At 43.3% G+C, this 18,032-nt stretch overlaps 1 protein-coding gene across 4 annotated transcripts in view; it reads right to left on the bottom strand.

Moving 5' to 3' along the window:
* Window positions 1-1,151: 1,151 nt before the first annotated feature.
* CHRDL1 (chordin like 1) overlaps window positions 1,152-18,032 on the bottom strand; it is a 112,643-nt gene continuing 95,762 nt past the window's right edge. For 2 of the 4 annotated variants that reach the window (XM_014853723.3, XM_014853729.3), the window contains exons 9-12: window positions 15,120-15,329; window positions 8,567-8,734; window positions 6,747-6,836; window positions 1,152-3,522 (exon numbers count right to left, since the gene is read on the bottom strand). In XM_014853723.3, coding sequence (XP_014709209.2) covers window positions 3,392-3,522; window positions 6,747-6,836; window positions 8,567-8,734; window positions 15,120-15,329 — 599 coding nt within the window. In that variant the 3' untranslated portion in view covers window positions 1,152-3,391. The remainder of the gene's footprint in view (window positions 3,523-6,746; window positions 6,837-8,566; window positions 8,735-15,119; window positions 15,330-18,032) is intronic. The other 2 variants (XM_044763453.2, XM_044763452.2) reach the window with 1 other exon arrangement.

The following is an 18,032-nucleotide window of genomic DNA, read 5'->3' on the forward strand; positions in this document are numbered from 1 at the left end:
ATGGAGGTGGAGTAATATTGGGATTTATAGCCCACCATTCCAGAAGAAAGTATGCTGGGTGTAAAGGGGGACCAAGCTAACAGAGATGAGGGGAACTAGGCACAGCTAATTCACTGTAAGGGGCTGGCAACCGAAGGCCAAAATTCTGTCCTGGTTGTGGGTCAACTATTGTGTTTCAAGGCCTCAGCATGGGGGCACGGCTTCTCACGAATCTCACTCAACAGGCTAACCCTTTTTTCCCCATTACCTTCAATCTTTTCTTTTATGTAGGAGTCCTCCCTTCAGTATTCAGATATGGCCAAATATCTCCCATATTTAAGACAAAAACTTTCCTTTGACCACATATCCTCCTCCAGCTACTTCCTTCACCTCTCTCAACTCTCTGTAATTAAGCTCCTCCAAAGAGTTGTCTCTAACTGCTGTCTCCAATTCCTCATCTCCCCACTCACTTCTGGCCTCTGCTCCTATCACTCCCCCAACATTTCATCACCAATGACTTGTGTGTGCTAACACCAACGCATACTTTATTGTCCTTATATAATTTGACATTTCTGCTCTCTTGTATCAAGGCTTCTGTGATAGCACAAATCTAGCTGGTATTAGGGGTTTGAGGGAATTCAGTTTGGATCAACGTATGCGACAAAACTCTCACCCCGCCCCCTATACAAATCTGCCACTGAGCCGCAGACCAAAATCGAGGGCCTCTTGAAACCCAAGTCTGGCCTTCTGTCCCCAATCTCTTAAACGTTTTGGCCTAAAGGGAAGCCAGAAATCAATGGACATTTTCAGTGCCATGCCATCTTTGAACATCCATGGTCGTAATCGACCACTCACTATGCACCAGACACTATTCTAATGACTTTACATGCATTGACTAAATTAAATCTCACTGCAAGACTGCAAGCAAAAGGCAATAGTACCAGTAATTATCCCCATTTTATACTTGAGGAGACTGAGAAACACAGCTGGTAAGTACAGAGCTTGGATTAAAACCCCAGGTAATCTGACTGCAAAGTTCCCACTTTTAACCACGATGCTATAGTGTGAGAAGTGTGTCAGGCTGAGTGTCAAACAGTGAGGCCCCCCATCACCTGTTACTAGTCCAAGGTCCATATTGACCAGAGAGTCAATCACTCACACATTACTGCAGATGATTTTTCAAAATTAATTTTTTTATTAATTTAAAAATCCAGAAGTACAGTGACTACATAAATAAGTACCATATTTAGGTACATGTCCTGTAAGGAGAGTGAAAGGGTAATACTGTTATGTTACTCTTACTTGTTTACATGAGTTAACTACAAATGACTACAACTGCTAAATGGTGCTGATGGTCTTTGTTGTTCCAAGTGTTTATGACACAAATAAATACACAAGAAGAACCACATCCATTCCTTGCTACCAACTATAGGCTGCTTGGCCTCTTCTCCCTATGTCCTACTCCCTACACAACACCAAGCACTGGAGGGTTTCTACGTTGGCCTAGCACAGCTCCCTAGCTCCTGCTTCACACAGTACTTTGTAAAGGTGTGTCCTAGCACCTGGGGGCAGGAGTCTATCTAGGGAAACTCTCTGGGTGTTCCCTTAAGATTGAGCTTTCAGAGAACACCTGGGTGGGAAGGCTTTGGGGTGAGTCATCTAGAAGGGGAAATCAGCTTTTGCTTCAGGATCTGGTTATTCCCACACTATGGAAATACTGCCACCTCGGGGCGGGAGGCAGCAGCTACTTAACACCCTTCCCCCCAATAATGCTCCGTAGCCTTTCAACCCTGGATGTCCTACTTCCCTTTCCCAAGGAGAATGGGTGTGAGGGAGTGAGAGGCTTGTCCCATGAAGGGCCTGGCCACAGGGCTCCAGTGTCTCCTTTATGAGAACAGACTCCTTTGTGCCAGGTTGCCATAAAGACTGGACCTTTTACATTTTTCCCTATTGGTGTCAAATACTCGAGGAAAAAAATGTTCCTCTCACCTATGGTCATGGAGTGGGAAATACAGGAATTCTGGGTCCTTAATATTTCTAAATACTAGACTTCATTCACGCTCCTCAGAGGAGATACATCTAGAAGGTAGGCTTGAGATCCTTGCTGTGGAAAATTTATAGTTGTCCCACCAAGATGATTTCTAAAGCCAGGCCACAGAATGAATAATTTATGCTCTGGTATTGGGCTGCAAATAGACATTCTTTGGAGCAGCCTTCTCTAGGATCCATGATTCAAATCTATGCTTGGTGGATGACAAGAGAATGGTAGGAAGGCTTAGGATAAAGATCTTCATCAGAATTCCCATCTCCCCAAAAGAGCAATACTTCTCCTAACTAAAGAGTCAACATTCAGAAGCTTGTGAGGACTGAGTCCCTTTGCAAAAGTAAAAATCAACTCCTATGCTTGGGGAAGAAGGGAAACTGCCCTTTTAAGGAGCTTCTAGAATTTAATCATTAAACCTAAGTGTTTGGACTAGAAAACTACAGCCCCAAGAAAATTAGTGAATATTGAGCTATTAATTGGTGAGTTTTATTGACTTGAAAACACAAAGATGGCCTTGTTGACTTCTATCAACTCCTTTCTTCAACAATTATTTTCTTATATGGATTCAGTTTCTGCAAGTTTCATCCAATATTAACTTCTTGATGGCAGCCCCATTGGTTCAGGAAAAAAAGAGGAGCGGTATCATTAGGGAAAAGTTATTTACCACTTCAAAGTGAATGCAGCCATCAAATGGTGTTCTTATTCTTCACCCTGCCACTATAGGTGGTGACTTCAACAGTTACACCAAGACCCCAGGGCAGAGCCTTCTGCTCACAATTACTTATTTATCTTCCTGGGTGCCAACAACCTCCAAGCTACTTGGGAGCCAGACAAGGGAAAGAAAGGGAGAGTCTACACTAGCCTTGCCTCAGAAGGAAGGCTGTAGTTTAGTGTGTGTCTGTGTATGTGAGGATGGGGAGTTAATTTTTTAAAAAAACACAAAACATTCTAAAATTCAAAGAGTATCATTTCATACAAATATTTTCTCTGTACTACAGAACTCCTACTAAGCAATTCCCTTCTCTTTCTTTCATTGGAATAACTTTCTAGAGAGAAACCCTGGGGTTTTGTTTACTCTTTAACCTGCAAAGAAATGTGATTCGCCCAGAAACTAGAGCAGTGTTGTGGTGTTCTATCCCTCTTCCTCCCACAAATAATTCAAGACTCTTCTAGCCTCTTTGGAGGAGATGTTTAAGGGCTGACACACCACTCCACATAAAGGAGCAAGTTATGCTGTGCATAGCGTGAATAATTAACTGCATTTGAGTTTGGGGTTTTAGGGCACTGTTGACTTAAGCAAAATAAGCCTGCAGTCCAGCTGCAGCTAGAGTTTTCTTGCTTTACCCTATCCAATACTGTCTGTCTCGTCTAACAGTGGCCCTTTTCAGACCTTTCCAGGTACAAAACCTTGACCAAATCTTCGAGCTCTGTTCTGCACACACGACTTGAACACATTTGGCTGATCTGAGCTTCTCCTTCGGTGAAGATCTTCCACTGGCCTATAAGGCAAACACAAAGTGGCCCAGAGATGTAAGAGGAGAACAGAGCAAATTAGGAGTATCACCAATATACCCCATCCTTATCCACCAACTCACGAACCCACCAGGGGAGTTGGAATACAAATATAAGGTGGTTTCAGCAAAGTAGCCCCCAAAACACTTTTCTGGGGACAGATATGGAAAATGGGCCATGGAGTTTTCATTTCAACAGACAGCAATTTGTAAGAATCCCAGGAATAATACATAACTGCCTCCTCATGAGTAAAACCTAAGCATTATTCTTGGAATTTTTAAGTATATTTAGCATTTGCAAAATGCTCCATTATCAGGTTGTTAGCTATTTAGGTGGCTCACTCGGCCCCAATTCAGAGAGGGCACTTTGGAAAATAGTACTTGCTGCATACCGGGGCTTCGCTTACTTTGGGGCGTCCAAATATTGGTTTGGGTTATTTGATTATTTACTGCTCTGCTCTCTTCCTGCTACCCTTTGTTAAAAACTGCTCACCTCTGCTTTCTCCTATGCCCACATACTGTCTTTCCACCCTCTTTAGCAGCCCTCAATTCCCTCCTATGGCTCCTTATAGAATTCCATTCTCATATCCCCCATGTGCTCCCTTTCTACTCTGAGTGAACACGGCTGTATCTCTTCCCTTCCCTGTCGTCTCTGTTCGTGTCCCCTTCCATTCCCTGTTTTCTCTTTTCCCGCCATGGACTCTCCACACTTCCAATGTGTCCTTACCAACTTCTCTATTCCCCATTCTGTCATGCTAACTGAGCATTTTTGAGTGCACACTCTGTGCTGAGCACTGGAAACCACCCCATGTCCCTGGACCATCCCTTTTCTAACTTTCCTGGTCCTTGAGTGGCAAGATCTTCCTTCTCCTGCCCTGTTAAATAACCTGCATAACAAACTGCCCACCCTAGATACCCTCTTTAGGCTTTTTATTCCTGCTCTCATGGTGTTGCAACCTGGAGAACTCCTAGTCCAAGGTCAGCAAGCTCCTCTTAATCCAGAACCTATTTTGAACCTCTTTTCTTTCTCTAGCCACATGAGAACATGACCCCCTTCCTTATGGACTCAATTTCTCTCCTCCTTTCTCCTTTGGATTCTTCACTTTCTCCTATTCTCTCTGACTCGATGGGAGAGGAAAGAAGAGTTGGGCAAAGAACCGGCTTTTACTGAAGCCCTCCTGTGTGCCAGGATCTGACAGGCACATTATACAAACGGGTCAGGCTTCTTCTTCTTTGTCCCCAGGTGACCCTGAAAGATCATCTCATTACCCAGTTCCTTCAGTTGCACACAGTCAGAGGCAGACATCATCTACTTCTGTTACACACCCCAGATCCTAACTGCTATGGGCAGAGAGTTTGTTTAAATCATCTTTCAAGTCCCTGATGCCTAGAGCAGTGCGTTGATAACGGTACAAACAAAAATACGTTCTTTGAAATTAATTGTTAATTTAAAAAGTTACATCATTGATCCTGAGATTCTACACTCTGCCTCTTTTATTCTCTATTCACACGTAAGGACTCCTGACTCCTCTATTTGAATTCTCCTACTGTCCAGTTTATTGTCTATCAGTCTCCTGTAGAACAACTCACCTCATCAACCCTATTTTCAGCTGCTTATTGGATAACTCTGCTCAGATGGCCCTTAGGCATCTTAATCTAAACATGTCTCAAGTGAAATTCATTTTTTTACCAATCCCTGCTTATTCTCCAGAATTTCCCATCGGTGAATGGTATTACTATTCACCCAGTCTATAAAGCTGTTAATATTGGAGTCATTCCAAACTCATTTCTCTCTTTGATACTGATCTTGATGATTTAACCTCAGAGATGTGCCTCATGTCCCTCACAGTGACCCCTCCTCCCCTGTCTAACCAACTTAATACAGTAGAATAGCTTCCTAATTCAGACTATCACCAGCTGCCTCACTAATAATCCACCTTTCACTCACACAGCAAACACCTCTTTCTAAAAAACAGATCTGAATGCATCATTCAGTTGCTTGAAGACCGCCACTGGGGTTCCCTGGTCTGGAGATCAAGTCCAACTTCTTTGCATGGCATATTGGGCTCTTCCGAATATGGCTTCATCAAAGTAGGTGCTTAATAAATCCATCTGACAGCTGAGAGACATGTTTCCCACAGCACCATTTTGATATCACTACGCTGATTGTAAATTTGCAGCAAGTACCAAGGCTACCTGCCTTCTATCTGAACTTCTCTCTGGCTTCTTTCAGGCACTCTGACTACTTCCTACCTCCAACTCTTCTTCTTTCAGTGCACCCTATGTGGCCTTTGTAATTGTTCCTCACCCACACCCACCCACCCACCCACACCTACATTTCTTGTTTGCTCCTGTCTGAGTCTTCTCTTAGGCTGCACCCTCTCCCTGGACTGATTTCCTGACCTGTTGCCCAGTCACACCCTTCTCTTTCAAAACACACCTCCTCCCCGAAGCCTTCCCCGACTAAGCCCACCTGGCTCTCATCTCATTGTTCTTTGCAGATTCCCCTGAGCACTTAGGTATTTAAGTCCCCAGAACTAAACTAATTCATAGTGGAGGCATTTTCATGTTCTGTCTCGCCCATTACAATTCCCTGTGGATAGAAAGTCTGTGCCTTTTATTCCTTCAGAAGTGCTCCCCCCACCACCCTCCAGTGCCTAGCAGTCCCTAGGCTCCATCTAGCGTAGAAAGTGGGACAGCTGCAAGTTATGCTTGAGTGCCTGAATGCTTTTAAAGAAACATGACCACCCAGGGGCAGTTTCAAAGAGGCAAACAGAACTTTGATACAGCACGGGAATTGATATGCATCCATTTTCTGTCTCTCATCCCCACCACCAAAGGACATATCCTTCCAGATATGAAGTCTCCACAAATGCACCAGACCTAGAATCTTGTAAGCTTTCTCCAACACTCTTGAGACTCTGGGTTTAGCAGTTTAATTAAAGATGTTCAGGAAACTTTGACGTGAGGTGGCTTATGCTCAGACTACATCTGGATTTGTATTCACCAGGTCCAAGCTTTTAAGTTCCCATTCAGACACCCCATTCACTGCTAAGTCACCCGGAGAAGAGACAAAACAACCTCTAATGTTGATATTGAGCATTGATAATGTGCACTGAGAATACAGAGGGACTTTATTTGGGGCTACGCTATATTGAAAACTGGATGCATTTTCCAGGGAGGAGTAAAGAAAGAGAGGTGGTACCACTTACTCAGGGTTGTTCTGGTCACCAGCTTGAAGTGATGGAGCTCCTCAAACATCCTCTTGGAGATCTTCTCAATATGAAAGTGCTGGAGGATGCCTAGGGCCAAGCAAAAAGTGGGGCAGGTGGTCAGGCACTCTCTATCTGGAACCACCAACTCTTTTTTTCTGCTTGGGCTGAGCATATCATCTCATTACTGGGGCTTAGGAGTATCGAACTGGGCTGTGTAATGTGCTTAACCAGGAACTTGGATGGCTCAAGGGTTATAATTGACTCCATTTGTTTCCTTGGCTCACTGGCCTCCCCCTGGTTCTCCAGAGGATGGAGATAAGGGAGACAGTGCTCCTGACCATGGAACCCACTCCTAGGGAAAGCCACATAGAATCAGGCACGGGTGCTGGCTGAAGCTTCTGTAGCCAAACACAGTATTAGAAATTCTGCCCTTGCCCCAAGTCTGGGTAGGCTATGTCCCTGCCAAACCACTGGGCTGCCCTCCTGGCTAGGCAGTGAGAGCCAGCAAGGGGATTGCAGGCAGGTTGTTTGTGTAAATGGAGAAGCCATCCCTGTTCCTGAACTCACCCAAAAGCCATATTTTCCTTTGGGAAATATTCACAGCTCCTTTAGCTTTCCCTTATAAAAAATGAGGAGAGTTAAAATGATGAGGCTCCCATAGTCTCAACTTTGCCTGAATAGCTTTTATCAGAATAACACAAACAACTGAAAACTGCCTTGTAGTTAAGGAGCAACATGTTACTAGCCCACTTCAATAATCCCCAAGAGGTCTACAGGGAGCAACATAAATGAAGCCTGGGTTTTTCTCTGCCCACCACGCACAGACCTGGATTACGCAGCACCATGAACAAGTGGCTATTTAGACGCTACACTAGCAAGTTGAAAAACATCCACACATCTCTGTGGGGTGAGAGATATGGGGCAATGAATAGTGGGCCAACTGCAAGGGAAGCCAACAGAAGAGCGCTTAGTCCTAAGTGACCAGTTACAGAGGAGCTAGGGAGTTAGAGATGGAAAATCAACATTCCTAGGCATAGAGCAAAAATAAACATTGTGAGAAACATATGTGTGTTCCAGCATATTTTTTAAGGGGTGGGGAAGAGCTCATTCTTTCGAGAAAGAAAAACTGTTGTGAAAAGAGATGGAAAATAGCCCCACAAATACTAGGGCAGTTGGTTCTCAAAGTATGGTCCAAGGGCCACCTGCATTAGAATCACCTGGCTATCCGTTAAAAATGCAAATATTCAGAACCCACCCAAGGCCTACTGAATTGGCATCTCTTGGCTAAGGCCAGGTAGCTGTGTTCTAAACCAGCTCCTTGTGTGATGCTGAAACATACTAAAGTTTGAGCTCTCTTGAGCCTTATGAGGGAGTCAGTAGAAGAGGATGTGCTTTATTTTCCAATTGAAATCTCACCTTGGATTCCTAGAAAACTTGACCAGACTAGATCAGCACTAGGCTGGTATCTATGGGATGGTTTGAACAGCTGTAGGGTCGCAATGAACACAATGTGCCCAGGCATTTAGTATTTTGAAAACCCAGATGATTCTGATGTGCAGTCAGGGTTGAGAACCACTCCTCCAGCCTTTGGTGGTATGAGAAAGAGAACAAACCCAAGGGTCAATACTTACTTTATAGCCCAGGCCATGATTAAAGTTAAAGGCCATAATAACAACTGTGTTACTCCTGCATTAGCTTCTAAGCAATCAGGAGAACTTCTGATGCAAACAGAGGAATAGGTGAAGCAAAATTAGGTGAGTCTTCTCCTCCTTCCCTGTGCCCCCTTACAAAAAAATAAAAAAGAAATTACTGCTCACCCTTTCGAATGGTCCAAACATGGACCTCTACCTGAGGTGGTCTCTCGGTCTCCAGCGCTATTTTTCTGATGGTCTCCCCATCCTCCATGAACACAGACTCATATACAGGCATCGTTTCTTCTCCACAAAAGTAGCTTTTGTTGTCAAAGCTTTGTCCTGGAAGTTCTTCTGGAATCAGGAAGCAAGTAGAGTTCTGTCATGGTTTTCCAAAACTGGAAGCAAACTTCTGCATTTATGTATCTTATTGTTCATAACACCTCACACTCATCAAAAGTGCACAATCAACAAGAACATTCTTACAGAGATAGAAATTCCACCCATATTTAATTGGCTCAGCTTAGGCTGCTCCTATAACAGCCATCAAATCACAAAGGAGCACATGACCTTTATTTTAAGTCCATGTGATAAGAGAATCCATAGTTCTTCAGAACACTGGCCCACAAACTAAACTGGATCCACCCACCACCAAATAAGTGGACCTTCATGAGGAGGAAGAATGTGGCCAGGTACAAATCTCTTAGGCACTTAAGGGAACATGGGATTTTCCATACTGCATCAGGATCACGGTCTGTCTAGCTCAGTGTTACCAATAGAGACCCAGGGAATGGGCTGACAGAAGGTCTTGGTTAACTTCCCTGACATCACTTAGATATACTTTGAAAACATTTATAACACTCATTTATGCACATATACTTGCCCAACGGATCTATCCAAATTGGCTTGACATTTCTGAATGCTCACTGATATGTTTGTAAGGGGGACGATAATATCAGATCAACACCAGTGCCAAAACCTAGATGTCAGATTAGTCGTATGTATTCTATGCCAAACGAATGGTTGGGAGACACAAAAAAATTGGTCAAATCCCTCAACTATGGATCACTTAAATTATGAACTGTTGGATTTCATTTCCAGGTATAAAGGTACCAACCCCCTGATAGTCTCCACTCTGCTCCACCACCACCCCTTCCCTCAGCTCCCTACCAAAAAAAGTTTCTCCTGGTTCGTTATCCATGAGTTAAATTTCTTTGCTGGCCTTGTAATCAGCACCCTCTTCAGTGGTGTATTTTTTTTTTTCCTTTTTTTTTTTGGAGGAAGATTAGCCCTGAGCTAACATTTGCTGCCAATCCTCCTCTTTTTGCTGAGGAAGACTGGCCCTGAGCTAACATCCGTGCCCATCTTCCTCAACTTTTATATGTGGGACACCTGCCACAGCATGGCTTGCCAAGAGGTGCCATGTCCCCACCCGGGATCCGAACAGGCGAACCCTGGGCTGCCAAAGCGGAACGTTGCAAACTTAACCGCTGCGCCACCGGGCCAGCCCCTTCAGTGGTGTATTTAAAGTGGACACTCAAATCAGAAACAACAACGAGAAGCTGTGGACACCCTGGAGCCATCTGTTGAAACTGTTGAGTGTTGAGTGCTTTGGATCTGTGACTCTGATTAGGGAGACTCAGTGTTAGCCAATCAGATGCCTTGGACCAGATGTAATCAAATGGCTATTTCATGTCTCTTGCCGACCTGATTAGCCTTCAAACCCCCACCACCATTTTGGCACTGTAAGGACAAAATCGATGTCTTCTCTTCATGATTCCCAGTTGGATTACTCAATTTGTAGATTATCCTAGAATCAAGCTTCCTTTATCCTTTTGCCCTTCTTTTTAGTGATTTAATTACTCAGTGGGCCAGTCTTTTTTGGTGATGTGTTAGGTAACTAAGGGATGTGTGCTAGCACTTTTCAAATGGTTGGGTGGGTGGGAGGTCACTGAGTGTACCTCTGTGTATTTAATTATCACCTTTAGAATGAGAGCTGAGTTCATTTATAAAATTTTGCTCACCAGCTTAATATTGGCTATGGCTGTAACTACCATATGAAATCCATGATGGCACTGGAAGTACCTGTAACATGCTAAAAGTCCTCCCAGTGTCCTGAAGAGTTATCCTGCACCACCACCCTTTCCCTCTAAGAGCTTAATTTACTCACCAGAAGGGATCTACAAACGACAAAATCCATTAGTGACTCAACCCTGGCTGGCACTTGAAAATATTAAGAGCAAACAAAGTGTCTTTCAAACTACCTACTTGGCAACATCCTCCTCATTCCACACCCTCCACCTTTCTGCTCACTCCACGTTCACCTACTTTCATTTCTCTTGGAGGAAGCATGCCATCCTTGAAGTCATTTCTGGCCATTCCCACTTCCCATGAGAATGCTCCTGTCCTGAGCCCTCTAGAACTAAGAAATTGAAAAATCATTTCCTTATGAAGTGGTGATGACTGATGAAAGAGATGTATTACCCCAGCCCAGGGAACTTTTAAGTCTTCACAGGGGCTTTTTATTATATAATCCAAAAGGAGTGTGTAATTATGGGAACTCCAAGTACTGGCGTGGTACGATAGGGGAGAGAGGTGAGTTGGGGAACCTTCTGGAAGTGGAAGTCCTACACAACCCTATAAGTGGCCACTGATATGCAAGGCAAAGCCAGCCTCTACCAGAGCAACAGGCAAGAGAGAGAGGTGAGACTCATACCCTTTATTTTGGCCCTAGTTTGTTCCTGGAGGAGCCTGTAATCATTTGTTATAATGAAACTTTTGGCTGGATCATCAGTGAATTTTATTTCTCTCTTTTCCCTTCTCAACAAGAATAACTGAATTTACTGCTCTTTTTTTCCCCCATCCATCTTCTTCCCTCCTCACCTCTTTGTTCCTTTTCCTCTGTGTCATGTGTTATTTTCTAAGAGGCCGATGATGTCATGATCTTCCCATTTCTCACCCCTTCACATCGTTCAGGACTCTACCCAAATATTACTTCTTCAGAGACGCCTTCCCTGACCACTCTTTTGAAAGTGCCCTCCCCACAATTCACTATCATCTGATTCTGTTTGTTTTTTCTTCACAGTACTTATCACAACCTAAAATTACCTTATTGGTTTGTGTTCATTATCTTCTCCTACTAGAATGTAAGGACCACGCTGGCAAGTAGCCTTTGTCTGTCTTGCTCATCTCTCTATTCTCAGTGCCTGTAACCATGTCTTGCACACAGTAGGCACATAGTACATATTTCCAGATGGAATGCATAAGCGAGTGCATGTCGCTTGATGCTCGGAAGTTTCTGAGTACCCAGAGCAGGTGCCCTGTCCTTTTTGGAGAGTGACTCTTGTTAGGCAATGTGACTATGAAGAGTCGTTAATTTTGCAGACACCCATGTCTGGCTCACTGAGAGACAAGTATACAGAATGGAACAGAAACTCTGTCCTTCCACGTTGCCCAATAAGTCCTCTATCTCCACACACCTGAGCAGGGTGAGGAAGCAGCTGTTCCAGAGAAACAGGTTTGGTCAATCAGACTCTTGGGTACATTGCCAATTGGATTCTGGAGGGCAGTTTTTTAAATAATAACTTTTATTATTTTTTTCTAATTACAAAAGTAATATATATTGTTGAAAATTTAGAAAATACAGATAAACAAAAAGAAGAAAATAAGAATTACCCATAATTCAGTCACCCAAAGATTGCCACTATTAACATTCTGCTATATGCCTTTCCAGTCTTTTTTTTCTCTAAGTGTATTATGAACGCTGTCTTTTTTTAACATAAGAAGTGAGATCAGAATATACATATTCTTTTGTAGCTTGCTGTTTGTACTTAATATATTGGAAACATCTTTACATGGCATTAAATCTTGGTCTGCAATGGCTTTTACTGGCTGTATAGTATACCACAGTACAAATATACCATAAGTATTTAACTATTCCCATATCGGTGGACTTTCAGATAGTTTTCAATATTGTAAACAGCATTACAGCAAAAATCCTTGTTTGTATATTTTTGTATCTCTCTGATTACTTTTTTGGGATTCCGAGGAGTGAAACTGCTTAGCCAAAAAGTATGAATGCAAAGGTTTTAATAAATACAGTCATGTGCCACATAATGATGATTCAGTCAACAAGGGTGGTCTCAAGATTAGTATCATCTAGCCTAGGTGTGTAGGAGGCTATACCATCTAGGTTTGTGTGAGTACACTCTATGATGAAATTGCCTAATGATGCATTTCTCAGACTGTGTCCTTGTCGTTAAGTGATGCATGACTGTATAACCAACCTGAGAGGCCAATTATTTAAAAAATAATGCCATTTTTGGTGTCCTGTTCTGACACCTTTTTGGTTCGTTCACTTCTTATTAGAATCACTTGCATGAATAAAATCCTAAGCACACAATGAAATGGGATTTTGTCTGAAGGTCTGAGATTCAAATTGGAATATTATATAGTGGAAGGATTGATCTCACCTGGGGTAGTGTAGGTAACTTTTAGTTTTTGTCTGAAATTACCATGCTGTATTACTTATATGACCAGAGGCTTTAGACTCTTGACCAAAGGGAAAATTGTGTTTGTGGAATTACTCCTAAGTGTCACTAAAAGCTTTGAGGATCCAGTGAGATCACAGACTTGGAAGTGATGATAGGTTGTTGTGACTGGGTGGCCCCGTTGTTCATATCATCTTCAGAATGGGCTCTCTCCCTATTCCTAATGAGTACGTTTCCTCATCAATTTTAATGCCCCAATTCTATACTCCAGATCAGATAGCTCCTGTCCTTCCTATCCACACCCTGCTCCATGTTTACTCTGGAAGATGACAGTCATTACATTAAGAAAGATTTTGTTCATTGATCACTTGGAAACAACTGGTCCCAAATGATCGAGAGCAGTTGTTTCCAAATGTCATTCCTCCCTCAACAGAGGAAAAGAAACTTAGCCCACTTCTGTTTGTCTGCCCAACAAAAATGGGAATTATTTTCCAAGAAGGAGAGGGGAAAAAAGGCATTTTTAGACAACCCAAACTGAGTTTGCCACCAAGCTGACCACAACTCACTTCAGACAGAAGTAACAAGATCCCAGAAGAGGAAGATCTGAATACAAGAAGGAATGCTGAATATACACAATGATAAATATGTGGGTAAATCTAAATAAAAATTGATGGTATAAAACAATCAAAAACAGAAAGATTTTGTTTGTGCCATAAATAAATGCTTCTCAAACTTTAAGGCAAATTGGAACCAACTGGGGGATCTTATTAAAACACAGATCCTGCTGCAGGAGGTCTGTGGTGGGACCCAAGAGTCTGCAGCTCTAACTAGCTTTCAGGTGCTGCTGGTCCACAAACTACTTTGAGTAGCAAGACCATAAGCCACCCTGGGCCTACAGCAGTGGTTCCCAAACTTGTCTGCACATTAATATCACCTGGGGTTCTTTTAAAACTTCCAAAGCCCAGGCCTACATCTCAAATCAATTAAATTATAATCTCTGGGGATAGGACACAGGTATTTTTAGAAGCTCTCTGGGGATTCCAATGTGCACATAAGTTTGGGAACCATTGGCCTACATGAAGATGCTCAAAAAATATACATTAACTAAGTTCACATTTGCCTGCTACTCATGAGGAGTTGCCTAAGTTGAAGGAATAAATGATTTATTTCTCTGCCTACATTTAAAAATGTTTGGTGTCTCGTCTGTGTTTACAAAAATGCTTTGCAGGTGGGCATATGATAAATTCATGTGCCTGGAAGTGACTCATTCATTCACTCCTAGAATGCTGGAACTGGAAAGGCCATAAGAAATCATCTCCTCTCACCTTCTCATTTTGCAGAGAAGGAAACTGAGGCTAAGAGAAGTGAAGTGACACGTTCTAGGTCACACAGGAAAGCACTGGCAGAGCCAGGGCTAGAATACTTGATTCCCAATCCCATACTCTGTCAACTCCAGTACTACCAACTATATTTTTATCTAGCTCATGTGCTAAAACTACCATCTAAATAATTAATTTGCCTTTTTATATCAGTTAATATTTTCTACTTTCCTGGAAAAGACAATGGGCTGCAAATGACCTGGGTTCCAGGCCTTGGTTTTATTATCCATTTATATGACTCTTGGCAAGTCATTCTACTTTATATTCCTCCATTTTCTTATCTTTCATAGAGAACTGAAAATATCATTATAGGATTTTAGTCTTAGAAGGGAGCTTGGAGATCAATTATTCCAAACTTTTCATTGTACAGATAAGGCTGATGAGGCCCAGAGCAGACCGCCACATTTCCAAGGTCACACAGCAACTTAGATTAGGACCAGAACACATTCTTCTTCCACTACACCTCACCTGTCTCTCATCCTGTCTCAAAAGGGTAATATATGTGATTGTGCTTTCATGAGTTAAATAACGATATAAATGAAAGGTGCCACTATTCTTCCTACTAATCATTATAACCTAATTTCTCTACCATTCAGAAAAGCAAGTTTTAAGTTTGGCACTTGGGACTACATGGGGTCAAAGGTGTGGTAGACACAAGCAAATCCCCAGTCTATTTCCGAGTAGTAAATTTCTTCCAAGCAACCATCTTATCAGCCTTTCAAGAGAGGAGAGAATGAAGTTCATTATTAGTAGAACTAGTATCATTACAATGATATGGCAGGTTGATTATGTTTCTGATGTTCAGAGAGCATTGAGAATGACTATGTGGGGATCTCACTCAACCAAAGGCAGGGCTTCCAACCAACGCACCTTTTGCCTTTTTACCTGGACACACCTTGCAGCACTTTCCATCTATTTTTTGAGGATACTTGCAGGGGTATCGATTGGGGCAGTGGATTTTCTTACACTCTTGCTTGGTGACATTACAAGTGCACAGCACACACTCCACAATGCCAAATGCCCGGAGGTTCGGGTGCCAGGACTCCCCATGGGAATAGGTCTTTCCATTGGAAACACACACTGGAAGAGAACAGAGGACTGGAAATTAAAGGCTAGGAAGCTGAAAATGGGCCTCTGAGCTCAGAACCAAAGCCCTGAACCCCTTAAGACATCTAGGATCCTTTGTTCTTCTGATGGCCATAGAGATACGTTTACAGAGCAGCTTCTGTAACCAAAAAAAGCATTTGGGCCTTGTTAAACCATCAGCAACTACTCAGGTTCTTCAGCAGTGGCCTCTGGATGCTCACATGTGCCTGGCAGATAGAAGGCAGTCAATAAATAGTTTTTAAAATAGAGGAATGGGGGCCAGCCCCATGGCCGAGTGGTTGGGTTTGTGAGCTCCGCTTTGGTGGCCCAGAGTTTCACCGGTTCGAACCCTGAGCGCAGACATGGCACCACTCGTCAGGCCATGCTGAGGCGGCATCCCGCATGCCACAGCTAGAGGGACCCACAACTGAGAATACACAACTATGTACTGGGGGGCTTTGGGAGAAAAAGCAAAAAATAAAATCTTAAAAAAATGAATAAAAAAAATAGAGGAGGGGGCCAGCTCCGTGGCCGAGTGGTTAAATTCGTGCGCTCCGCTGCAGCGGCCCAGGGTTCAGATCCTGGGCGCGGACATGGCACCGCTTGTCAGGCCACGTTGAGGCGGCGTCCCACATCCCACAACTAGAAGGACCTGCAACTAAGATATACAACTGTGTACAGGGTGGGGTTTGGGGAGATAAAGAAGAAAAAAAAATAGAGGAATGAATGAAATGCATGGGAGTATATCTGTCCTCGGTATATGATAAAGAACCTCTAGCAGAATGTAGCATTAATACCTGCAGTTCCATAGAGGATTTGTAATGGCTCAAGTGGATGTGCTTCTTGCCATGAAAATTTCCCAGAGAGATCTGCTGCTCAGGGAGGCTAGATGACAAAAGTACTGCTCTTTCCAAAGGGCCAATTTTTTCCCCAGATCCTGAAGCAAATCCATTCAGAATATCAAATGCTATGAGAATCTGATCCACCAGCATAGAGGAGTATAAAGCTAAATGGCGCTGGCCTACCCTTTGGCATGGGAAGGAAGGCACTAAGACAAGATTGAGAGGGAAAGGACCCGCACTTCCCTGGTAAGTGGTGAAAGGTAGCTTATGCCTCTAATCTTCAGGCAATGTCCTCTGTCCCCCACCTCACCATGGCTGTAAAGATCGGGCTACGGTGAATCACTGCCTGCCCTACAGATATCCTTTGGTGGTTTCACATTTGTTGAGTGGGAAATAAAGTCACTGGCTCCATGTTTCCTCAGGGGCCTTGCAAGAGCAAGCATTTGGGCTGCAGGCTGAGGGGCCTATGAAGGGAAGGGACCACAGGAACATCCTTCAATGCAAACCATCCAACACATATCTGGCTCTTACTGTAAGGCATAGAGCTAGGCTCCAGAATAAGAACTGCACAGGGCTGCGAATGGGGAGGTCTGAGAATGAATTCTCTCCTTTTGAAAGTGCTGAGACATTCTGGAGATTTCAAGCCATGACTGGGACGGGGTGTGTTTCTCATTATTTCCATCACCTCATCATACCCAGGGAGACCTGTCGACATCCCAGTCAACAACATCTCTAGGGTGGGTTGTATCACTTAAGGCGGGGCTAGGGTGAGAGAAATAGCCCCACTTTGGGCGTTTCTAGGAATAGACTGATTTGGCTGCAAGACAATGGCCGCAGAAGGATGAATCATTGGGCTATTTCTTTCTCCTCAAGTCCACTGGGTCACATTAGGAAATATGCATGATGTTGATTGCCTTTTCCTGTCCTTTGCAAGAGCTGCTACAGTACTAGGCACTCTAACAGGTCAATCTATGTAAAGATTTCCAAGAACCTGAGAACCTAAACAAGAGAAGCTCCCAACCTTACAGTGAGATAGAATAGGGACTTGATATCTAACTGTGAAGCTCAGGGCTCTGGATAGAATGACATGACAAGACAGGCCAGATGTGTTGTTCTTTCTCCTGCCGTTATCTCTTCTCTCTCCTCCCCAAACAGTGACACTCCTTTCTAGACAATGTGATTAAGTGGGTACATAGTCTGCTTCAAGACAATTTAGGCTGAACTCAAGTTCAAAATGGTGGAGTCCTATTGCCTCTTCTTGATTCTAACAAGGGACTAAGTAGACGTATCTCAGAGGAGCACATCATTAGCAGGAGAGCTGAGGAGAAGGGGAGACATGCTAAGGAGCAGTGCAGGCAGGACTCCTAGTGTATTACAGCTAGGTTCCCTCTCCCTAAACATTTGGAATAAGGGAACAATCCAGACTGGGTGAGAGACTGCACTCTGAAGTGCAATAGGGTAAGGTCAATTTTCTAGAGGGAAATGCAGCCTTCTCCCCACCAACCAATTCTCAAGATGATTTTGAATCATCCAGCTGGGGCTTCAGGAGTCGTGGGTGGGGACAAGTGATTTTCCAGTGAATGATAACAGAAAGGTCAGGAGAGAACTGCTGTATCCAAATCAATAGGGGCAAATGAATAAATGTAAACCAGCTGGCCTTTTGTAGGATGTGGAGAAAATCAAGGGACGAGCCTCTGTCCTGAAAATGAAGAGGCCTGTGGACATTATGGGATTTAGGATTTTCAAAGGCCATTTCCCCAGACGTTTTTTAAGGCTTTGAAATACTTTCAGAGCAAATGGAATCTATTGGAGGCAATTTAGGATTGCAAATCAAACTCCATCTTTACCTCACTCC

This window comes from Equus asinus, chromosome X (assembly GCF_041296235.1).
Source record: "Equus asinus isolate D_3611 breed Donkey chromosome X, EquAss-T2T_v2, whole genome shotgun sequence".
Classification (NCBI taxonomy): domain Eukaryota; kingdom Metazoa; phylum Chordata; class Mammalia; order Perissodactyla; family Equidae; genus Equus; species Equus asinus.